The sequence below is a fragment of the Benincasa hispida genome, chromosome 12 (genome assembly GCF_027475165.1).
Source record: "Benincasa hispida cultivar pf3 chromosome 12, pf3_genome.v1.1, whole genome shotgun sequence".
Lineage (NCBI taxonomy): Eukaryota > Viridiplantae > Streptophyta > Magnoliopsida > Cucurbitales > Cucurbitaceae > Benincasa > Benincasa hispida.
Genome location: NC_143489.1, coordinates 15,203,626 through 15,229,496, shown reverse-complemented (window position 1 = coordinate 15,229,496; position 25,871 = coordinate 15,203,626). Strand labels below are relative to the sequence as shown.

The 25,871-nt window shown below is 35.9% G+C and overlaps 2 protein-coding genes across 24 annotated transcripts; one reads left to right on the top strand and one right to left on the bottom strand.

Annotated features, from left to right (window-relative positions):
* Positions 1–15,998: 15,998 nt before the first annotated feature.
* Positions 15,999–20,667, top strand: LOC120067698 (RNA-binding (RRM/RBD/RNP motifs) family protein). Of its 23 annotated transcripts, none has more exons than XR_016525251.1 (11): positions 16,009–16,166; positions 16,278–16,523; positions 17,033–17,516; positions 18,118–18,191; positions 18,268–18,398; positions 18,641–18,737; positions 19,508–19,663; positions 19,803–19,867; positions 19,937–20,037; positions 20,147–20,303; positions 20,410–20,667. XR_016525251.1 is itself a non-coding variant. In XM_039019236.2 (9 exons), exons 2-9 carry the CDS (start codon positions 16,389–16,391, stop codon positions 20,235–20,237), a joined length of 1,269 nt encoding a protein of 422 aa, XP_038875164.2. In that variant the 5' UTR covers positions 16,009–16,166; positions 16,278–16,388; the 3' UTR covers positions 20,238–20,667. The 23 variants fall into 23 exon arrangements, 4 of the variants coding, with proteins under 4 accessions (XP_038875164.2, XP_090164258.1, XP_090164259.1 ...); XR_016525244.1 differs by having other exon boundaries at positions 19,755–19,867; XR_016525255.1 differs by having other exon boundaries at positions 16,024–16,166; positions 17,033–17,510.
* A 4,503-nt stretch (positions 20,668–25,170) lies between these two features.
* On the bottom strand, positions 25,171–25,554 carry LOC150031799 (uncharacterized). The gene has a single exon (XM_090308284.1). It carries the CDS (start codon positions 25,552–25,554, stop codon positions 25,171–25,173), a length of 384 nt encoding a protein of 127 aa, XP_090164410.1.
* Between the last annotated feature and the right edge of the window lie 317 nt (positions 25,555–25,871).

Here is a 25,871-nt window from a genome sequence, read left to right as displayed (position 1 = left end):
CGATGCACAATCTCCCGAATAAAATGATATTTCCATTCTATGTGCTTGCCTCTTCGGTAACTCTGAAGTTCCTTAGAATTGTCCATAACACCACTGTTATCACAATAAAGTGTGATGGGAAAAGACATATTTGTAACAACTTCCAAATTAGTAAGGAACTTCTTAAGTTAAATAGCTTCTTTAGTAGCTTCACAAGTAGCTATGCATTCGACTTCCATAGTGGAGTCCACGATGCATCCTTGCTTGATGCTTCGCCATACTATTGCTCCTCCATTCAGAGTGAACACTGACCCTGATGTGGATTTTCAAGAATCTCTATCAGTCTAAAAGTCAGAGTGTGTGTATCCTGTAAGGATCAAATCCTTATCTCCATACACGACCATATAGTCCCTCATTCTTCGAAGATACTTAAAGATCGTTTTGACCAGCGTGCAGTGATATAATCCTAGATTAGACTGATATCGACTGACAATCCCTACTGCATAGCAAATTCAGGTCTAATACATAACATTGCATACATAAGGCTACCAATAGCCAGTGCATAAGGAATCTGTCTCATTTCCTCAACCTCTTGAGGTGTCTGAGGACACTGTTCCTTAGATAAAACAATTCCATGCCTGAAAGGTAATAAATCCTTCTTAGAATTGTGCATCAAATATCTAACAAGCATCTTGTCAATATATGATGCCTGAGATAAGGTCAACCTTTTGTTCTTACGATCCCTTATGATCTGGATCCCTAGAACAAACTGCGCCTCTCCCAAATCTTTCATTTAGAGCTGGGCGGCAAGGCACTCCTTAATGTCAATTAGAAAACCTACAATATTCCTAATGAGTAGGATATCATCTACATATAGTACAAGGAAAGCTACTGAGTTGTTGATGATTTTCTCGTAAACACAAGGCTCATCAACATTTTGATCAAAGCCATAAAATTTTATCGAGTATCAAATCTTATATCCCAAGATCTAGATGCTTGTTACAGTCCATAAATAGACCGATTAAGTTTGCAAATATTTTGCTCTTGATCTTGTTCAATGAATCCTTCTGGTTCAACCATGTAGATGGTCTTCTCAAGATTACCATTAAAAAAGGCAGTCCTGACGTCCATTTGCCATATCTCATAGTCATAATATATGGCTATGGACAGGAGAATCCTGATAGACTTTAACATGACAGTAGGTGAGAAAGTTTCTTCATAGTCCACTCCCTCAACCTGGGTATAACCCTTTGCTACAAGTCTAGCCTTAAAGGTCTATACCTTTCCATCTACAACTATATTCCTCTTGTAGATCCATTTACAACCTATAGGTTTTACCCCATTAGGTTGATCTACAAGCTCCCGGATATAATTGAAGTACATAAACTCCATTTCTAGATTGATGGCTTTAATTCATTCATCTTTGTCAACATCTTCCATTGCTTGCTTATAAGATAACGGATCCTCAACTCCATCATCAGATATGATATTTTGGGCTTCTGTTAAACCCATGTAGCATACAGGTGGGTTCACAACCCTCCCACTACGTCGAGGCAATCTCAACTCTTGATTAAAGCAAGGCTTAAAAAGTGAGAACTTACGTTCAAATAATTCTTGCAACAATTCCATGATCTCACATGCAATGGCCATGTTCTCAAACCTTTTGGTCAATGCATCAGGTATGCTTGCCAAAATGTGAAGTCAGGCCTTCGAATTAGCCTTCATCCACATCTTATATGCATTACGAACAATTCGTGGTACATCAGGGGTTAGGACTTGAGGAAAATCCTCAAACATGATAATTTCGAGGTCGTTTGTCACGAAAAATGTTTTAATAGATTCTTTCCACATCATGTAATTAAAACTGGTCAAAGTAGAAAAGGCAACTAACGGAAAATCAAAACAATGACATTTTGCTGAAAAAACAAACATATTGATCTACATTAGATTTTAGCATAACTCTTTTAAAACAAATCCAATTAGGTTTAGCAAAATCTAAATGAACCCCATATTACATCTAGTTTTGTAATGACACTTCAGTGATTTAGGACAAAAGCCACCGAAGGGTAGTCAATTTCTCCCTTCAATGAATTGAGACACTCTCAACTAATTATTATACCATAATAACTCTTATTCGTATAACGATCAGTCATCATTGATTTGGTCAAGAAATCATTAACTTGCTTAACAATTTTCCGTAAGTGTGACCCTTCATTTTAGATTCTAGAGTTCTGCACCAATTAGCCAACCGAAGGGGAAAACCAATTAGAGCAAAAACTAAAGCAACCCTATCCATTTCTAGAGTTCACCTTGATATTGACCAATTGCACAAACAATCCGAAGGAGGATGCTCCCAGGGCACCTCAAGGCCGTGCAAGAAGGTCTCACAGTGCAAACCAATGAAAGAACCGCAGGACATTTGACACACATCCTTCTCCCACTTACTATAAATACTCTCTCCATTCACCTTGATATTGACCCATGCAAACACCATCTGAAGGGGGACGCTCCCAGGGTGCCATGAGGCCAAGCATGAATCTCACAATGTGAATATTAAGGGAGAAATGTGAGTGGAATTGACATATCATATATATCTTTTCCTCCCACTAAGTATTTTAACAACCTAGGGTTTAATTTACTTAGAAAAATACGACTAATTATTTTTATTAAGTGACTGTTTAAGTTTGCCCAAAAGTAACACTTACTTTGGAAAGTTAAAATTTTTTTTATTAACATTCATTAAATACTTTAACAAATATTAATCAACAATTGCATGCTTGTAGCAAATCTATCTAATTCACCTTTCCAGGTAGGTTCCCAGGTAGGGGTATTCCATTTCCACCAGCTTAAATACCCAAACCTAGCTAAAACCCGCCTCAGACAAAAGGTTCTTTATAGATAGATTTTTTATAAATTTAATCTTTTATTGAAATCGATCGTGCAGCCAACGATTATGCGATGAGCATGATTGTCTACACGATCGAGTAGCAAGCATCGAGTATCGTATACCAAGCGATCGTGTAACTAGTGATGATGCAATGAGCGTGCTAGCCTACACAATTATTTAGCATGCATGCCAGGTGTTGAGTATCATATACTCTGCGATCGTTTACCCCAAGCATCTACGCGATCGAGTAGCCAATGCAACATGATCACGTAAACTCTTACTGGATCGTGTAGCATTAGTTATGTGATAGTTTAGCAAATACTACACGATCAAGTAGAAAATTTTCTACATGATTGCAAAGCCAAATCTAAACGGTCATTTAGCTTAAGCCACATGATCTGACCAACGATTCATCTTCTCCCTCGAAGCGAACAACAACTCCTTACGTCTGAAGCTTCATCACAAACGACTCAACAAACACAAAAAACGAATACAGACTCGATTGCAAGTTAATAATGCCCAAAAATGCAGATGGCCTTACAAATTAACTTTTGTAAATGCAAAGAAAGCTTTAAACAGAGGCAATTATCCCAAAATTATCCATCAACAACATCCACAAAAACTCTTAACTCTTAAACGCATTTCAGAATATTTAAAACCCACCAAGACTATATATGACATTCAATACAGCAATGGAATTTAGAAATCAGGTCAACCTGGCTCTGATACCAATTGAAGGATCTCTAATTATAGAAGACCTTTGAGCAGAAGCGGATCGTTCCAAACTCCATTGTGAAAGAACTCATATATTTACAATTATACTAAACAAATTATGCATTAATCAATAAATTACAGCATATTTTGAATTAAATACAAAGGATAAGAGAAACAATACCTTTGAAGAACTTTTCTTCAAGTGTATCCCTCGATCAAACTCGAACACAACGATCAACTTGAATTCCCTCGAACACCAGAAACGAGTATCAACTCGATCCTCGATCAGAATCGGACACTACCATAAGATTGCCTTGGTATTCTCGATGTGAGAACCTAGGAGTTATGGGCTCTGACTTATTTTGGTATAAGGGAAGGATTGGATTGAAGTAGGAAACGATCGAGTAAACGATGATACAATTGTGTAGCAGATAAAGGTCTATCGCATAGACTCGATGCTCGATTGTTTAGATATGAGTACTATCGTATAGTAAACTGGATACCTATCGTGTAGTCACTCGATAGTCAATTGCATCAGTCGTGTTGTAGAATCATTTTGAAAAATAATTTTTCACTTTTATTCCACTTCGCCATAAAAAACCGTATAACCACCCACTAAGGATGGTTATTAAGAAAAAAAAATATTAATTATCATTTAAATAAATACAATAACTAACTTATCATATTATATTTATAAGCTATAGTTTTAATATTGCATCATATGCAACATATAAACCTAGTTCTTTTTTTATTTTATGGAATTTCATACAAATCATATTTATATTAATTCCTCTGATCAAATAATAATGTATCAAATACATCACATCAATTATATCATATATAATTGAATTAAATTATATCATATATAATCAAATTCCCTCTTGTTAATTTGAGCATTTCATACTAACCCAAAAACTGATTCTCAACTTGAATCCACTGAGCTACCAAAGGGACCTTATGGACCTGTAGCTTGAAGTTTCAACTGTACGTGAATAATTGACTAAACTCTTTAATCACATTATCCACCATCTGTTAACTGCCGAGCACTCCACTAAAGACCGACAGATGCACTCTTCGCACTACAGATATATTTCTGTGTCCATTGGATATAACCAATCAACAGTGCGATGACCCTTCACAAATTGCTCGTATGTACAGCTGGGCCAAATTACCGTCTTGCCCCTGTAGTTACATCTAACTCTTTAAGTACCACTGATTCCTCTAATGAACAATAAGTCATAGTCCTACTATGACTGAGTCCTCTCTTATCAAGAGATGGTGTGGCCACTATGTTCAAGACTCAGAATTAGCCCGTAAAGGAGCAATTTATCTACTTACCACTACATCAGAGCAGGAGTGAATTTAGTCTTGTGAAGTTGAGTTCCCAACTCCTCAATCAGACGAATCCCCAAAATGGTAGGCTTGTTGAGTTGGCAATTTGGCCACTCTCATCCATACAAATCAAAGGACCCCTTTCATGAGCAGGAGTTCACAACTCACTCAGGATTCGGCTCATGTCACCTATGGTCATCCTAGTAAATGTAAGTCTCTATTATCAATGGTGTTATATAAAGAGACTAATCATTTTGTGGTTCGATCTTATACAAACTCTTTGTATAGAATACCTTCGCTCGTTTGTCTCTACATGAATGATCAGGATCAAATCATTTGTAGCACTTTACAATATTTGTAACATCTACAAAGCGGGTTGTATCAGTAGTGTCATCAGGATAAAGTACCCAACCTTATCCATCTACAATAGACCATTTAGGTTATTATTTAAATAAGATCTACATGTATGTCTCTACATACTTGTTTAAATTTACATAAAATAACCTCGGATCTTAGTTAATTGGATTGAGTAAATGCTTATAAAATAACACTTATTTTATTAATAAAAATATGTTTGTACTGAGTTTACAAACTACGAGATTACAAGAAGATTTAGGACACCATTCCCAACAGAAGGAACAACGGCTAATTCTAGAGACATCAACATTCGTAGCAACAAGACTACTTTCAATAATAGAGTCAACATTTGGTTTTATCTGTAACAGATGGTTCAAAAACCCTAACTCCTTTGCTAAAAGGTTCATAAAAATCAGAAGACACGTTTTGCTCAGAACCATGACTCACAACACGATAATCTTGTTCAAATTAAGAGGAACTACTAGAAGATGATTTGTTAGGGTCGACTAAAATTGTCTTACCTGACCCTATAAGATCAATCATAGTCAAGGCGGTTGTGGACAACAGATCAATCTTCCTCTTAGTAGAGGTTGGAGAACCAATAGACGATCTCTTTCGCTTGATGGAACGAGACACAACAAGATTAGTGTATGAGAGAGAATGTAACCTTCGCATTCGAATGCCATATGTGTTGTAGTAGTTACAGGAACATCAACATCAACAATCTTCTTTTAATTAGCTTTCTCTTTGAAATGAACCATCTTTTTCTCAGGAACATAAGTCTTCTTCCTAGTATTCATCATCATGCAAGAACAATACACAAAACAGAGCGCTCGGGCAGTTGGAGCAATGTAGGGAAGAAGATGAACAACCACATTAAAAGGGATTCACACCTTAATTAATAAATTCTACCTACTTAAATTCAAATTTAAATTAATCACATCATTAAGTTGAGCGTGGGCCATCAACAGAGTATAATTAATGGGCTTGCTTACAATAAAGGCCCAAACTTGCCAGTTAATTAATTGCTATTAATTAATTTTGCAAAGGACCAAACTTGCCCTTGAGGCCTCAAATTGAGTTGCATCCAAGGCTTCAGTAAGTATATCTGCTAGTTGATCTTTAGTACAGACGTTTTTAAGAACAATTTGCTTATTTTCAACAAGATCATAAATGAGGTGATGTATATCAATGGTTCAACTATGCTAAACAGGATTCTTTGATAAATTGATAACACTAAGGTTGTCACAATAAAACGTCATGGTTTCCTATGGAACATCATATTCCTTCAACATCTGCTTCATCCACATCAGTTGAGTACAACTACTACCTGCAGCAATGTATTCGACTTTTGCAGTAGATAGAGAAACACAATTTTCTTTTTTGCTAAACTATGATATAAGATTGTTTCCAAGGAAGAAACATCCTCTTTTAGCCCAGTCAGCATCACAGTAACCAATATGAGAACTACTTGTGTCAAAAGTATTCAATAGACAATAGTCGCTTGTCCCAATGATATATTTGATTATTCTCTTTGCACCAAGAAGATGATTAGATGTGGGATGAGATTGACATCAAGAACAAACTCCAACTGCAAAAGCAATATCAAGTCTACTGGTTGTGACGCTTCTATATAAGCTTTCATCAAAATTATTTCCATTTGCATCTTTGGATAGCTTAGAGTGAGTGGGAGCTAGAATTCGTTGATTTTTGCCTTTTCAAGCCCAAATTTCTTCACATTACTTCTAGTATATTTACTCTGAAAGATAAATATACCTTCATCAAGTTGTTTGATCTGAAACTCAAGAAAATAGATCAATTTACCTATCATACTCATTTCAAATTTTTAAGGTTTATAGACATAATTGAAATATATTACATGGAAAAATAATCTATTTATAATTAATTATGAGTTCTCTAGATTATGGTTAACCAATATCGAAATTAATCAACAATGTATATTAATGGCTATCCTACAAAATAAAATTATAGCAATTATCATTATTTATGTCAATCAATTAGGCAATAAAATTTCATTCTGAAAATATTAGTGACTCAATTGGCAAATATATTGTTGAAACTCGTCTTTGTTGGTGTAGAATATGATGGCAAAGACAAGAAGGCGACCATTTCTGGCAGCAGGTCAATGATGATTGGTCAGCAACTTCCTAATGTTTCTTGTTGGAAGTTGAACACTAATATTGCCTGGTGGTATGATTCCAGCTTGGGTGGTCTCCGGAATGGGGTTCTTCCCTCGTTGCAAGGAGGTAAAAATTCTTGAAGCAATGGTGACATGTTTGGAGACTGAGATTATTTTTTCTCTTTCAATTTTAAATATTTTGATTGATTCTAATTGTTTGGAGATAGTCAATTTGTTAAATGGAGATGTTGTCGATATTACTACGTTTCTTATTGTTGAGGCCAAAAAAACGAGATGGTGATCTGATAGTTGTTGTTTTTTCTTATGTTCACCATAGTTAAATTGAGCTTGCTCTTTTTGTTGGACGTAAAGTTTTGGAAGATTGAAAGTCTAGAATACTCCAAACTTTTTATCTTGAGTGGTATATATTGCTTTTGGCTTCAGATGTAATCTTTTAGTTTGTTTAGTTTGTTGTCTTTTGTGTTGTCCATTTTGAAAAAACAACTTTCGTTCTAATGAAAAAAAATAGCTACAAAATGAAAACAAATTGTTTGAATATATACGTACGTATATGTGTGTGTAAAGTAATTAGTTTTAAGGAAAACACACATCTATGAAAAATTTTAAGGAAAAAAAAAACAAAGTAACCCCTTCAATTTATGAAAATGAAAACTTAAGAATGTATATATAAAAGAAAAAAATGAAGGGTAAAAAGTTTAAAAAAAATGACATCCTTGATATGAGAATATCAAAAACTCCTGTTTTCGTTCACAGATAAAAATAGAGGCCTAAGATGACTCACCCAAAATTGATAGAACCCGTGACTCATAGCCAATCATGGCCTTAAGAAATCGATCTAATGGATTGCTCAAAAAAGGCATGGAGGACCCTATAGTCCCATGGAGATAGAACCTTATAGTACCATGGAGGATCTATGCATAATCGATATGGAGGACTTTGCAATCTAATGAAGGACCAATAAAAGATCACTACATGGCCTATTAAGGACCTTGTAGTCCCATAAAAGACCTTGGAAGACCTTTGCAAGACTCCCGGAGGACCTTCCAGTCTCATGGAGGACATTTGGAACTTTCCACTAGGTTAAGTAAGTAGTCGAACTCTGGTTGTTATAAGTCTAAATTCCTAATGTACGATCCATAAAGGAACCATCAAGAGTTGAATGTATGAGCCAATAACTTGTTGATTGATCGTGAAATTAAATTGTGATGTAATCGCTTGAACAATAACTCAACTATTTCAAGAATTAAAAAGAGGAGAATAATAAACTCGAGAATCAATTATATACAGCTAAGACCTATTTAAGTAATGTGTTCATTAATCAAAAGCATAACGAGAATTCTCTCTATTATCAAATTACTCATCGACTAATTATTTACTTGAATATTGTCGAAGACTTGACTCTACACCAGTATTCAATTTTCAGGGAGTTGGGTATTACTTTTCATAAAAGAAAAATACAGTTACATTGTTCTATTTTTCGGTATCAACATTTTGCATGTTTGCATTTTATTTAGCTAAACATTTTGATTGTTCTCTCATTTCTTCCCCTAATGAATGTCACAACTCACAACTCACAACCCATCAAATTATCATTTTTAAATAAAAAATCTCCCTTTTCCAATCCCATTCGTCAACTAAAATCCAAATTTAAATTGTGATGTAATGGAAAACTTTCGTTAAATAATTTTACTCAATAAGTATTTAATTTTTTTTTTATTGAGATCTAATAAATCTCTCAACATTTAATGTTGTGTTCAATAAATTTTTTGATAAATTAAAAAATTAATTAATTTTTATATTATATAAATCTAAGTTTTACAAAATAAATAAATAAATAAATAAAGTTGATTTATTATATATATTTAAATTTTACCAACTGTCTTTACGGGATTTTGTTCAAAAATATAGTATTTTTTCAAACTATTGACAAAAATAGGGTATATGAGAGAGTATTTTTAAAAATAGGTGAGTATTGAAACTATTGACAAAAGTAGGGTAGTGAAATCGTGTACGGGGTACACGATTGTCATGTGGCAAAATTGTGTACGGGGTACACGATTAACATTTAATCCAGTCAGCACCACATTAGCTAACTTGGTTAACCGGTCGCATGGAAACTCGTGGACCGAGTCCACGATTGCCATAATCGTGGACTCGATTGGTTTTTCTTTTTTTCAAAAAAAAAAAATAGATTGACTATTTTTTTTTTTTAATTGGAGATGTACAACAATATTAAGACTTTAGAAACGGATCCACAAATTCCTTCATTATTAAACTTAATTATATATTTAATCTACAATGAAAACATATTATTTTGCACTCATATTAAAAAAAAATGTCATGATATTAAAGAAGATTTACAATTAGTTCTTTAATTTACAATTTGAAAATGAAAGTTTACATGAAATTTAAAAACGACCCCCTGGCTCTTACCCCTCATAAGGGTTGTCTTCGTGTCCCTCTAAATTAGGTTCACCCTACTATCGTTGTTGTCTACAATGAATACGTCTTCGATTGGTGTTAGCAACATTGAGTCGTCTTGTTTGTTGGATAATACCGTCTATGTTAACCAATGTTTGCTGACACATTGAACCCAAGTTTGGTAAGTTGTAATACACTTAATATTGTTGTACATCTCTGATAAAATTATTTTATACAATGAAAAAAAAATATTAAACAATATTCATATCATATATATGGAAAATATATGATTTTAAATCTCTTACCATGCAGTAATAGTAAGCGCCATCAGGTGTAATAAATCGCCTCGTGATTGAATTGTACAAGGAAAAGTAGTCATCTGATACAGCTGGCCTATTTGTTAATTCTCCTTGTGTACAACGATCATGTCATCCATGCCAGTAGGATATATATTCCATGTGGATTCGACGCCAATCTTGGTCGTGCTTACTGTAAGAGTTAAACAATATGCAACGGAAGTATCAAGGATCCATAAGCATTCTAATTCACTAATTTTGGCAAAAATTAAAGCATGTTCTTCATAAAAATGGGTTTTCATAACATACCTTTGATGAACTCTCCAAGAAAATGTCTGTTCAGCTGCTGTCTTCACTTGATATCAACGTGAACCACCTCAAAACTTTCCCTACTATGCTCTTGGAGCTTTAGATAGAGTTGTGGGACTTAAGAACAACTTGAAGATGTGAAGAAACAAGAAAAGCTCACAGCAGCAAGTTGAAGAAGACAGTTTCTTCTTCACCGTAATTTTTCTCCCAAAATTATGTATTCTTCTTCTTCTCCAACAACTCCAATCTTCTTTATGTATTTAGATGAACATGCAAAGAGATGGAGTGCATGGCTTGCAGCTCATGCTTGGAGAATCAAAGTAGAGAAGATAATGGTTTGTGTGAGCATAAAGATGATGATAATGGAGAAAACTCATTTTCTATTTGTGCGACATGCAAACGAATTTCCATTTTCCTTTTAAAACAAAAAATGACTTTTAAATCATTTTAATTCAAAAATTGATTTTCTTAAATTAATTTCATAAATTAATTTTAAAAAATTAATTAATTTAATATCAAATATTAAATTAATTTTTGCACAATAATCATCTTCATATATTTAAATCATATTTAAATATTTATTCTCTTGTTTCGTTTAATTTGAACGTTTCAAATTAATTTCTCAAGCTACCCTAAAGCTTACCCATTTATGAGCTAGTAGGGGGATCTCGCGGACCTATAGATCATGGACTCCAACGATCCGAGATTAATCGGCTAAACTCATTGGACCGATCTAATCCCTATTCGTTAATTAATAAGTGATTCCACTAAGGTCTATGGCTAAACTCCCCTCACTGTAGATATATTTTGTCCACTCGATATAACCATGATTAGTAAGTTAACCCTTCACAGGTTGTTCGTAACAACAGCTGGGTCAAATCTCTGTTTTACGCCCGAAATTACCTTTTGTTCCTTAAGTTCTACTAATCCCCTAATGAACAATTGATTTGTGATCCAATCAACAAATCGAATCCCTCTCATAACCCAGAATCAACACTTGAAGGGAATAACCTCTCTACTAACTCTAATCGAGTAGGAGTGAATTCCCTCTTGCACCTTATGTTCCTAGCTATTCATCCGGTCTTATACCCAAAATGGTAAGCTTATTGAGTAGAGGCAATTGGTTTACTCTCATCGTTTGCATATCAAAGGATAATCCCAAACAAATAGGAGTTCATAGTTAACTCAGGATTAAGGTTAAGTTACCTAGGTCATCGCTTTGAAATAGTCAATCTTAAACAGTAAACAGTGTTATAAAGTAAGAGTGACAGGTTTCGTGGTCCGATCTTGCACAAAATTCATTTACATAGGACACCCCTACTCTTCATGTCTCAACAAGCACGAATTAGGATCACTTCGTATGTAGCACTTTATAACTCTTTGTAACAACTACAGAGTAGGCCGCATCCAATAGTGTTATCAGAATAAGGTACCCAACCTTATTCATATACTATAGATCATTTTGACTATTTACTTGAACCTGATCCACTTGTATGTCTCTACATAAAGTTCAAGTACTCATATAATAGTCAAGGGACTTAGGTTTATTGGATTTCTAAAAAACAATATATTCAACAACAACTTTATTGAATTCTCAGAATAAGTTCTAATGTTTACAAACCACGAGTTTTAGGACATAAAACCCAATGCTTACCTCTCAAATAAATTTGGTGTAATATTGGGAGTGTATAGGACAACAAAGGTATCGTTTGTCATAGACCAAACTATCTCAACACACGATCTGGATGATGTCATTCTACTATATGGAAGCATATAAGAGGGCTAATGGTCAACCAGATGTCTTCACCATCACAACAGTAATCAGGTAGGGATGAACAAATCTGTTGTGTGTATGGCGTCCAAATAATCTGACCAAAAAAAAAAAAAGATAAGTATACATCCAAAATGTTTTAAATATTCATTTATATATACATTTATTACCTGATTGTGTATCAGTCTGTCAAATATTTTTCGGTACACGAGTAACATATTTGCTGACTGTTCAGAGGCAGCTAATATCCCACTCTATCTAAAATTATAAAAAATACAATTAATTTATATTCTTTCATAAAATGATAACGAAATAAATATATAAATGAAATAATACCTGACACTAAGTGGACAATGATCTGAGGCCTGTAACCGGACTTGTGGTGCTATAATTGGAAATCTATTATAAGCCCATACCTATAGTAGTATCAGTGGCCCCGCTATTTCCAACGCTTGTGCATTGGTAGTCCAACAAAGTTCTCTATACAACCATGCAAGATATGCACCACCCTACGAGTATGTACCAGCATGCTTGAAATCAGACAGTAGCGGAAGGAACATGAGATGCACTAGAGTATTTAACTTGTCAAGGAACAAAAATCCTCCAATAAGCTGCATGATGTACGCTCGTGCATACCTACGTACGCTGATGTCGTCAGCATCGGGAGGTAATTCTGGAAACTGGGATGCCAACCAGGGGATACTCAATCTTAAGCCTTTCAGATCATCTGGTAGAACGCCTAAGAGCTTTTCACAAACGTTCTTCTAGTCATATTGTAGTGAACCTGTCAATGGTTGCCCATCCACTTGTAACCCAAACTGTATGGCAACATCCTGCAGCGTGATTGCACATTCCCCATAAGGCAGGTGAAATGTGTGGGTTTCTGGTCTCCAACGCTCAACTAGAGCAACAATAAGGTGCCAATCAAGCTGGATAAAACCGATTTGTGCGACCCAAAAAAACCTCCCTATTCAACGTATGAAATAATGTGGTGCTCAAATGGGATAGTATGTTGTACAGATGCCTCCCTTCTCCGACAACTCAAAACTATTGTGGAAGAACTATCTCATATAGATGGTGAACGATGCGTATTTTGTTGATATAATTGTACAGGAAATGCACATACTTTTTGGCCAACCCTGTTCTCTTAGTAAGTATGCATTTGGACGAACTTCTATAAATGATAATTCTAGCCAATAATTTGGGTGTTCTATTGGATAGAAGCGACCTTCATAACATCACTTGAAATTGGATAATTTGCAGCATTCATCAATATGTGGTATGTATGTCATACACATGTAATTACAAACTGCAACTATATGAGAGCATGGAATCTTGAATGACTGCCACTTATTACAAGAACATATTCCTTCTTTTAAGCTCAAAACTTGGGTGTATTGTCATTTAAAGGGAGAAATCATACTTATGCCAGTTTGTACTTCAAAAGTTTGACTTTCCCTGTCAATAGATGTCACCGTATGTGCAAATGCTCGTTTTTCGCACTTCTTAAGTTTTCTCAGTGCATATTCTGTAGACATGTCCCCACGATTGAGTGCTTCACTGATTTCTTATTTTCGACGTTCAAAATACAGTATTGTGCGATAAAATATTAGCCTAACCAAAGAAGTAATTGGTAACATTCTAGCATCTTTGAAAACACCATTCATGCATTAGCTGCATTGCTTGTCATCCACTCATAGCGGTACCCACCATCATGTGATTGGGTCCATTTTTCCAAGTCAATATCTGAAAAATATTCAAGGCATTCAGGGTGAAATTGTTTCAATTCTTTCATACACCGAATGAACTTGCGCCTTTGGTGTTAATTTCCTACCTTAAATACCAAATCTTTTAGTTTCTTTGATTTATATTTCGTATTGAAATTACTGGTAACATGACGAAGACAATATCGATGGTATGCTCTAGGTTCACTCCAACAAATTTCCTCATTATTAATTGCAGCAAGAATGCCCTTATATCTATCAGAAATCAAGCAAATACCATCTCTTTGGATAACATATTCACGCAATGCCCACAAAAACCATGACCAACTGGACGAATTTTCACCTTCAACAATAGCAAAAGCAAGGGGAATTATATGCCTGTTTGCATCAATAGATAAGGCGGTCAATAATTTCCCCTTATACTTTCCATAGAGATGAGTTCCATCGATCTGGATTAATGGTCTACAATGTTTGAATCCTTCTCTACAAGACCAAAGGACCAAAAAACTCGACAAAAAATAGTCGTACCTGGCATATCAGAGAGAAGGAAAAACTAATTTGTTCGATTGTAATGAACAAAAGCAATCAACCAATACAGAAGCTTTGAATATGATTTCTTCCAATCACCAAACACAGCAATCAACGCTTTTCTCTTGGCTTGCCACACCCGTTTATAATTAACATTATAGCCATATTGGTTTTTAATTGTTTCTTGGAGTAGGGCCACAGGTACCCAGGATCAGCTCTAACCAAATTTTGGATTTCGATACTCATACAATTTGAATCAAGCTGTGAATGATCATGTGTCAATTTTAAAAAAAAAACATGAGTGTTCCCTTAAAGTTTGGTGATTTCGAACATCCCATGAGTTTTATGCCAACATGCCCGTAACCTCCAAGCACAACTATCACTCCATGATTTACATCTGACATACCAAAGATCTTGATTTGACTCCACTACAATAATTTCGTATTGTCCTATGACACAATATTCTTTTACAGCAAGCTGTAAATCTTCTTTAGTATTAAACAATGTTCATTTCTGTATTAAATTGCAATTATCTACACCTATATTCTTTTCCTCCAAAGTAGACCCTAGTTCACATGTTGAATTTGTAATTTCCTGATCTATTTTGGTGAACATATCCGACGATACCAACTCAAGATCATGTTCCCCACTACTGTCGTTTCCAAATAATTCATCAACTTCAACATCAATATCACTGTCTCCTTCAATTCCAGGTTCAAGAATAACTAAATCTTCAGGACGCATCGACATATTTATTATGACTTTTTCAAGTGTTATAGTTGACAAAAAATATGTTAATATGTAAACCCAACAAAATCCAATTTCTAAGTTCAACATATAAGATCTAAATATTATACATTTAAATCAGCCCAAATGCAAACAAAATAATATATATATGAACCAATTTTCATTTTTATAAACATATACATATATTTCTAGATTCAACCCAATAAATGCATACTTATCCAACAAATTAATAATTAAAAAAATAGCCCAACAAATAGACAAACATAACAAAATAGCCAACAAAATCAACCCAACAAAATCTAATTTAGTTCATAAACTATATTAGACAAAATTAGCCCAACAAAACATATACATATATTTCTAGATTCAATCTAACAAATAAATCAGGATCCATAAACTACACATTAAGTTCAGCTTTGGAAAACAACGTAGGGAAAAAATATCGGGTACACAATTACCTCAATCAACGTTGCATGACTATCACATTGGCAGTCGGCGCGTGCCAGATCAACAGGCACTTGTGTACCGGATACACGATTTAGGGTGTAATTGTGTACCGAGTACACGATTTAAAAACTTATTTTTGTCAATATTTTCAATCCTACCCTACTTTTGTTGATATATGTTAAAATAACATTATTTTTTTTAAAAAAAATCGTCTTTACGTTCATGTATTTAATAATATATTAAGTTAATAACTAAAAATATAATTACAGAACTTTTTTTAAAAAAAGAAAATAAAATAAAAATGTAAACTGAAAGTTTTTAGATTAAATTAAATCATAAATCCATAACCTAAAATATGAAGGGGACAATTGCGGATAAAAACATAGGAAATGAAAACGTAAGAAGAAATTGGTGTTTAACCGTACTTTGGAGTTCCACCGTCGTGCGAGGCGAAAACGAAACCCTAGCAGTGGCAAGTGCCAAGAATCCGCAGGTTTTCTTCAAATCTCTCCACTTGTTTATGTTTCTATTGTAATTTATAAACTCTTCAGTTATCACCAAACTTTTCACCCCAGAATCTTTGAATTCACCGATCAATTTACAGAGACGGTGAAGTCGGAGCATTATACGTAGTGTAGAAACAATCTTACAAAGTTCCCGATAACATCGGCAAGTCAATTAACCGAAACAATAAGATAATGCGTCAATAGATACGATGGCAACTCTGGCAGGTCAACCAACTCACCATCAACCAACTACGGTGGAGGAAGTTAGAACACTTTGGATAGGGGATTTGCAGTACTGGGTAGATGAGTCTTACCTTAATTCTTGCTTCGCTCACACTGGCGAGGTTTGTTTGTTAATTTTTCTTAAAATCTTTTCTTACTTTGGTGTTTAATGATGATGTTTTTAATCATAGACCCATTAGGATTTAACCGGTTGCTCAAGCTGATGACAATTGTTTATATGAAAACTAGATGTTTGTAGGTGGATTTTTGATGTTTTCTACTTTTAGTTAGGCCTTTCCGAATAATTTCTCCTGAAAGTGGTTAGTTTTCTTCTGGTGTTTGGAAGTGAATTTGGCTGTATAAAATTAGGAAGTGTTTGTATTTTGCTCTATTGCTACAGATATCTGAAATGTAGAGAGAGGGAGAGCCTCTCTTTTGACCTTTCATGTCACTGAATGGGGAAAACCCAATATATAAAATGATAGTTATTTTTAGTTGTTGTTAACTTGTTATATTACAACAGCCCATACGTGTTGTTTGTATTCTAGTATTTAAGAGCTTGTAACTCTTAGCTGCATTCAGACAAGAGACTATTCTGTTATTTGTTGACTATGCCATTTTTTTAGTACAGGTAATTTCAATTAAAATTATTCGCAATAAGATCACTGGCCAGCCTGAGGGTTACGGGTTTGTGGAGTTTGTATCTCATGCCGCAGCAGAAAGAATTTTGCAGACATACAATGGAACTCAGATGCCTGGAACGGAGCAAACTTTCAGATTGAATTGGGCCTCCTTTGGAATTGGAGAAAGGCGCCCCGATGCTGGCCCTGAGCACTCTATTTTTGTGGGGGATTTGGCTCCTGATGTTACAGACTATCTGTTGCAAGAGACTTTTAGAGTGCAATATCCATCTGTTAGGGGTGCTAAAGTTGTGACTGATCCAAACACTGGACGTTCGAAGGGATATGGGTTTGTTAAATTTGCTGATGAAAATGAAAGGAATCGAGCTATGTCAGAAATGAATGGTGTTTATTGCTCAACTAGGCCTATGCGTATTAGTGCAGCAACGCCCAAAAAAACCATTGGTGTTCAGCAGCAATATAGTCTAGGTAAAGGTAATGAATAATGAGTATGCAGTAGTGCCTTTTCATTTATTCATTTGATCACTTCTCATGTTTTTTTTTTTTAATCTTTTTAGAGTGAGTACAATCTTTTGTACTATTCATCCGAGTTTTTCTATTTACATGAAACTGGTATGGTTCCTATCTATGCTAGTAGTCATAGATATGAAACTGTTGGCTTTAAAATTTGAATTTCACCTTTGTCAATGAAAGTTCTTTGTTGGACATTTCTAAGGGATTCCCTTTTTCCCCATCATCAAACCTAGAGCTAGGAGTTCATAGGTACAAATGATCTTTCTGAAATTTTAGTAGATATTGGCTAAATTAGTGCTCTTGGATCTATGATGAAAACTTATCAAGTTAATTGTTATGCATATTTAATGTATATGTCAAAATACAATTATACCAAACGTGTGTAATGTTCATAGTGTGACCATTATATTCCATTGATATATCAATCCTAATGGTCCAAATTTCAAATGAAAGAGAATTTATTGTCATTAGTATTTTTTTTCCTTCGCCTATGAGAAAATCTTAGGAGGGGATGATAATTTTCCATCTTTAAACTTGTTCTTCAATGTGCTTCTTGTCTCAGCAATGTACCCAGTTCCAGCCTACACTACATCTGTGCCTGCACTTCCAGCAGATTATGATGCAAATAACACAACAGTAAGTCAAGTGTCAAGTGACAGTTTTACTTCTTCTGGTTTTTATGCTCATTTCTTATATATTGTGCTTTGCGCAGATATTTGTTGGTAACTTGGATCCGAATATTACAGAGGAGGAGTTGAAGCAAACCTTTTTGCAGTTTGGTGAGATTGCTTATGTGAAAATTCCTGCCGGGAAAGGCTGTGGTTTTGTCCAGTTTGGGACAAGGTGTGTTTTGCATGATTGATTTTATTGATGTAAGTTGTGTAAATTGCATCTCTGCTTGCTCCTGTTTCTATGCCTTGACAGAAGGTTGTGAATAAAAATAATGTTCAAGTGGGGAAAAAAAATCGTGGAATAGAAGGAAAGTTGTTGTGTTTGTATGATTCTCAAAGATATGTTATTGACTTCTTATTTCACATGAACATTTGGCTTGGATTTAATATGTTCTCTGTATCGGGTCCATGCAGGGCTTCAGCTGAAGAAGCCATCCAAAAGATGCAAGGAAAGATAATTGGTCAACAAGTAGTTCGTACTTCTTGGGGCAGAAATCCGGCTGCCAAGCAGGTAATTGACCTTTCCCATTGCAGTTCAGAACAAATATTTTTCTAGATTTACTGAAATCCTTTTTCCTCTGGATGTGATGTGTAATTATGTGGTTACAAATATTTTTCTAGATTTACTGAAATCCTTTTTCCTCTGAATGTGATGTGTTATTATGTGGTTTTTAATTTAATGCTTTTACTTGGATTCAAATTACAGAACTCTGATTGCACGATGAGGAGTTTGTGTATAGAACATTAGGTGCATTGCCTTTTACTTAGCCAGCGAATTTGAAATTTAATCTATAGGGAAAAAATGGCCCTCATTTCATCCTAGTAAATAATTTTTGATTAAGATACCATTTTGGTCTCAGTACTCTGAAATTTGTTTTGTTTTGTTTTTTGTTTCTTGTTGTGGTTGTTTTTTGTTTTTTGTTTTTGTTTGTGTGTGGTGTGTGTGAATGTTAAAACACCCTAGTACAAAAATAGGATCTAAAGAAAAGGTCTGGGAAGTGGGAATGGGGCTTACCTCACAAAAGTATAACAGACAAAATCATCTACAGACCTATAGCAGACACAATAATTTACCTAAACTATAATATATTATTATATATATTCTAGCTTGGAAAAACAGGTATTTTGGTACAGAAAAATGACTTCTTGGTAAAAAAAATATTGGTTATGCATGTTATCTTTATATGAGCGAGCTCTCACAAGCCACAATAATGTGTGTAATGTTCATAGTGTGAACTATTATTCACTCTATGGAGTAGACTGATGAAATGGAAATTTTAGGACTTGGCTACTTGGGGTCAGCAAGTTGATCCGAACCAGTGGAGCGCTTACTATGGGTATGGAGGGACTTATGATGCTTATGGGTATGGAGTTGTACAAGATCCATCTTTATATGCTTATGGTGCATATTCGGGTTATGGCTCGTATCCTCAACAGGTAAGTTCTATTTTCTTTAGAATGCAAGAGCTCCATACTCTTCTGTGGTAGATAGTGGGCAACGTGATTGTTATAATCTATTTGTTTGCAGCCATTTTTCAATTGGAGTCTATTGGGTGAATTCTAATTGCCCTTTCAGGTTGCTAAGGCTTAGAATCAGAATAAAATGAGTGGGAATCAAGAGCAATATATTTATAGAAAAAGGTTGATCTATCCAGAAAATTTATTGCCTTTTTGATCTTCAAACTATTTATTTGTACCCTTTTCTTTTAGGTCGATGGTGTACAAGATTCGGCTTCTGTAGCTTGTGTGGTCCCTTCTGTGGAACAGGGAGAGGAATGGAATGATATGCTGGATACGCCAGATGTTGATTAGTAAGTATCTCTCTTTTGTTGTCCCTAAGGAGCTACAATGCAAGATTGGAAATGTACAAGTCTATTATTATTTGAAACTTGCATTGACATCAAGTTGTAAATTTGGCAGTTTAAATGATGCATACCTCTCGAAACATGAAAGTGCTATTTTAGGCTGGCCATTATGGTTGACTACCTCATCACTGGTTAGGCAAACATGAGCTTGGAGTTTCTCTGCACTTTGGTCGGTTGTAGTCATACGTGAAGGCATCTGGAGGAAAATTATGGTATATGCTTTATACGCTCAACCATACTATTCGTCGACGATATCAACACAATACTGTTGCTGGACACAACAATGTGTTTGATTTAATAAGTCATTTTCTTTTATAGGAACGGGGTTGCCAGGGTTTTGGGTGCTTTGATGCTCTATGTATTATGGTGCTGTCTGCTATTTGGAAATGGAGTTTTTTCATATCAGGAGAACATCTGCTTTGATCTGTATCTTGTTTCATATTGATCTGTACCTTGTAGCTTGAGCTGATAATTCCGTCAGTTGAGATTTAGCAAAAAGAAACTGAAAGCTGAAATGAAATGGAGTTTTTAATGGAGTGATGAAGGAGTGACGAAGATGGTTGTTCCTAAAACAAATTTCTCGATTTTCCCCCCTTTCAGGAAATTAGCCACCTTATGCCTTTTCTGGTTTCCTTTCGCTTATTTCTTGGTAGAGTGTTGATTTTACAAATTAGGTGACTTATATTAATATTTTACTTATTAAGTATATCTATTGGAGGAATCCGTCCGGAAGGTCGGGGAGCGAGATAAAAAATCACGAGAAAAATCTCGCTCGACATTGTGGACGGAGGCGAGCGAGATCAGTGTTAGCGTCTGGAAGGTCGAGGAGCGAGATCGGCCCGAGAAGAAGAAAAGACGCGAGAAAAAGAGTGGATGGAGGGAAAACGAAAAGTCGAGTATTAATTTTGCTCTGATACCATATTAAAGTAGAGTAAATAAATCTGCTATATCATTTATTAACCAAAAGAGGCCTATAAATTGGCATAATTACAACAGTGATTAACCATTTAACTACTTGTATAACAAATTTATAACAAAATATAAACTAATTTGTACTACTCCCCCTTAAGATGGTGTGGTTATATCAAGAATACCCATCTTGGATAGCAAGGAGAAAAACAAAGTGTTGGGCAAAGCCTTGGTGAAGATATCAACAAGCTGTAAGTGAGATCGGATGGGAAGAAGTTTGACATTGCCATGAACAATGTGATCTCGGACAAAATGACAATCAATTTCAATGTGCTTCGTCTGTTCATGAAAAACCGGATTTTCAACATTATGGACAGCAACCTCATTATCACAATAGATTAAAGAGGGATGAATAAGAGGTATCGAAAGCTAATGAAGAAGTTGTTCAACCCATAGCAATTCACTTGTAGTAGCAACCAAAGTTTGATATTCAGTTTCGGCAGAAGAACAGGATACCGTAGATTGCTTCTTAGCCTTCCAACTAATTATGGAATCACCCAAGAAGATGCAGAAACCGGTTATAGACTTCATTGAATCAGGGCAAGATCCCCAATCAACATCAGAATATGCCTTTAATTGAAATGTGTGGACAGGTTGTAGCAGAATACCTTGGCCCGGAGAAGCTTTCAAATACTTAAGTAAGGACATGGCAGCATCAAGATGAGGCTGTCTAGGTTGAGCAACAAACTGACTGAGCTTATGGACAGCAAAAGTTATGTCGGACCGAGAAATAGTCAAGTATAGCAGTCTTCCAATGAGTCTCCGATACAATGTTGCATCAGGAAGGAGGGTACCAACATCAAATTGGAGCTTTAAAGCCGGATCAAGAGGTAGAGGAACCGGTTTGCAAGCCAACAAACCATGATCTTCTAGGAGCTGCAATGTATAATTTCGTTGTGATAGAAGAATACCCTGAGACGATCTTGTAATTTCAAGACCCAAGAAATACCGAAGAGACCCTAAGTCTTTGAGCTTGAAGGTCTCGTGCAGATGATCTTTGATCTCATGTAGTACAGGTAAAGAAGCACCGGTAATGACTATGTCATCAACATAAACAAGCAAAGCAACAAAGGATTGAGCAGAACCTCGAGTGAATAAGGAGTAATCGGACTTGGACTGAGAAAATCCTAAGTGAAGGAGTGCCTTTGAGAACTTGTCAAACCATTGGCGTGATGCTTGCTTAAGGCCATATATGGATTTATGCAAGCGACAAACAAGATGCTCCCCCTGTTTGTGAACAACATTGTGCTTGTAACCCAAGGGTAGATCCATGTATACATCTTCAACTAGATCACCATGTAAGAAAGCATTATTAACATCTAGTTGAAGTAGAGACCAACCTTTTGAGACTGCAAGAGTAAGAAGTACTTTGACAGTAACAAGCTTGGCAACAGGAGAAAATGTCTCAATGTAGTCGAGGCCTTCTTGCTGCGTGTATCCTTTGGCTACTAACCGTGCCTTGTAGCGGTCAATGGTCCCATCTGCACGATACTTGATTTTGTATATCCATTTGCATCCAATAGAGTGTTAGCTTTGAGGTAAGGGCACAACATACCAAGTACGGTTGGTTTCCATTGCTAGAAGTTCATCGTGCATAGCTTGGCGCGAATGTTCATGAGGGACAGCCTGGTGATAAAACTGAGGCTCATATGCGGATGAGATATTGAGGGCAAACATCTTATAGATAGGATTCAGTCTGTCATAAGATAAGACAGCTTGCAAAGGATACTTAGTAACTGTTTGCTGAGAATGATTGTGTAAAAGGAGGTTGCAATGATAGTCCCTGAGATATGAGGGTGGTTTAGTCGTCCTTGTAGAGCGGCGACAGTGAGAAGAATTGTCAAGTAAAGACAGATGGGGCTGATCAGTGACTGCAGCACCATCATCAGCAGGTGCAAAGGGAGCAGTAGGTTGAAAAACGTCATATGAAGTAGGCTGGTCAGAAAGCTCAGGAGTAGCAGAAGCGGATGATGAAGAGGCTTCACTGCTGGATAAATCACCTGAAAATGGAAGTGATAATGGTAAAACTAGATCAGGAAAAGGATCAAATACCTCTGCTTGAGAATTGATTTGATGAAAAGGGAATATGTCTTCATGAAACACAACATCCCTTGAAATAAAGAATTTCTTCTTCTCAATGTCATATAAGCGATAGCCTTTGATGCCAGTAGGATATCCCAAAAAAACAGAGGCAATGGCCCGAGGCTGAAACTTGGTCCTGTGAGAAGGTAAAGTAGAGGCAAAACAAAGACAACCAAAAGTTCGTAGTGAAGTATAGTCAGCATGTTCAGTAGTCAAACGATAGTAAGGTGTTTGCCAGGACAAGATATGAGATGGAATACGGTTGATCAAATAAGATGCGGTCAATATGCACTCTCCCCAAAACAAGATAGGTAACCTAGCTTGAAATAATAGAGATCATGCGACATTTAACAAATGTTGATGTTTTCTTTCTACTACTAAATTTTGTTGAGGCCATTCAACACAAGAAAATTGATGGAGAACACCTTTGGCAGTAAAAAAATTAGTAAAGGCCAGTTCTGGTGCATTATCCGATCGAAAAGCTTTTATGGAAAAACCATATTGAGTTTCAATCAACTGAAAGAAGCGAGGGACAATACTAATAGCTTCACTTTTGTTCCTCATAAAAAAAACCCAAGTGTACCGAGAATAATCATCAACTAGTGTTAAAAAGTAATGATATCCAGCATGAGTAGGTTCATTGTAAGGGCCCCAAATGTTACAATGTATAAGATCAAAAGCATGAGCAGCAAGTCTATTATGGCTTTGAAAAAACAGTCGTTTTTGTTTTGCTAGAGGACAAATCATGCATTTAGTACAAGTACTATCCATGTCTACATGTAAAATGTCTTTTAGGAAGCTAAGATGTTTATATGATGGATGTCCAAGCCGATTATGCCAAGTAGAAGTAGAGAAAGTAGTAGTGGAAGAACAAATAAGTTTTGTAGTATGTGAAAATGAATGTAAGGACTTATCACCTGATGCTTGCAATAAGTATAATCCATTCCATTTGTTAGCCTTGCCAATCTTCTTCAAAGAGTACTTGTCCTGAATGAGGCAAAAATCACTAAAAAAAGTGACCATGACGGGTAGATAGGAAGTTAAAGAGCTTATGGAAATTAAGTTGAAATAGAAATCTGATATATATAGCACATTGTGTAGCATGATATATGTACTGATTTGAATATCCCCAACAAATTCAACCAGAAGCTGAGACTGATTAGGCAAAGTAACAGTTGTCAGTTTAATTTGTCTTAGAGTAGTGAATAGGACCTTATTATGACAGATATGAGCTGATGCACTAGAATCAAGTATCCACTGATCAGAAGATATATCAGAAAGGGAACAAATACCTGCAACGTGAGCTGTAGGAGTGATAGAATCTGCCTTATTGGACGTTGCTGCTATGGTGGCTGTTTTGGACTTGTTGAGATGGGACTGGAGCATAGCCAATAAGCCTTGGCATTGTTCAGATGTTAAAGAGGATAAAGAATCATAATGATCTGCTCTTGCTAATTCGGGAGGTTTGTAAAGCTTGTGCCCTGGTGGATATCCATGGAGTTTGTAACAATGATCAACAGTATGCCCTTGAATATTACAGTGGGTGCAGATTGGTCTATCCTTCTTCTTGTTTTGATTGGTGTTGTGAGAATAGCTTGGAGCAATCTGGTGGGAAGCAGAAGAACCATTTTTCACAAGGAGGACAGTGGCATTAGATGAAGATATCGCATTGCCAAAGGATGAAGAATAAGCTTTCTGGTCAATCTCCTGTGCAACTAGAGAGAAGGCCCGTTTGATTGATGGTTCTGGTTCCATTAGTAACAACTAAGATCTGATAGGAGCAGATGAATCGTTTAAACCCATGAGGAAAGCCATAACATACTTTGTTTGGAAGTAAGTCTGTAGGTTCCTGACACCACCACAAGTGCATTTTCTACAAGAACAAGATGGGCGATAGGAGATGAGTTCATTCCACAACGTTTTCAGCTTGACATAGTATGTGGTAACAGAATCTTGATTTTGGGATAAGTTGGAAATTTCACGGCGTAGTTGGAAGACTCTTGGTCGATTTTTATGCTGGTATTGTTCTTACAAATCAGCCCAAATTTCTTGAGCGGAATCGGAGAAGTTGATGCTAGTAGAAATCTCTTTGGAAAGAGAGTTAAGAATCCACGCAGTGACACTGCCATTACATATGATCCAAGAACTGAGTAACTCACCGGAAGGTCGAGGGATTTCACCATTGATGAAGCCGAGTTTATTCTTGACATTGAGCCCGATCTTCATCGCCTGACTCCACGAGTCGTAATTCGATTCCGTAAGAAGATTAGAAACGAGCACAAGACTGGTGCTGTCTGAGGGATGAAGAAAATAAGGGTTCTGATATTGTTCAAGAATGGAAGATGGGGAAGCTCGAACATTCTCCATGGAGGTGGAGTTTCCGGATGAGGTTAGGTCGTCGGATCTGGTCATGATCATCGTTTTGGATGAAAAAGGAGAACGAAAAATCACGAGAAAAATCTCGCTTGACACTGTGGACGGAGGCGAGCGAGATCAGTGTTAGTGTCCGGAAGGTCGGGGAGCGAGATAAAAAATCACAAGAAAAATCTCGCTCGACACTGTGGACAGAGGCGAGTGAGATCAATGTTAGCGTTCGAAAGGTCGGGGAGCGAGATCGGCCCGAGAAGAAGAAAAGACACGAGAAAAAGAGTGGCTGGAGGGAAAACGAAAAGTCAAAGAGTTTTAATTTTGCTCTGATACCATATTAAAACAGAGTAAATAAATCTGCT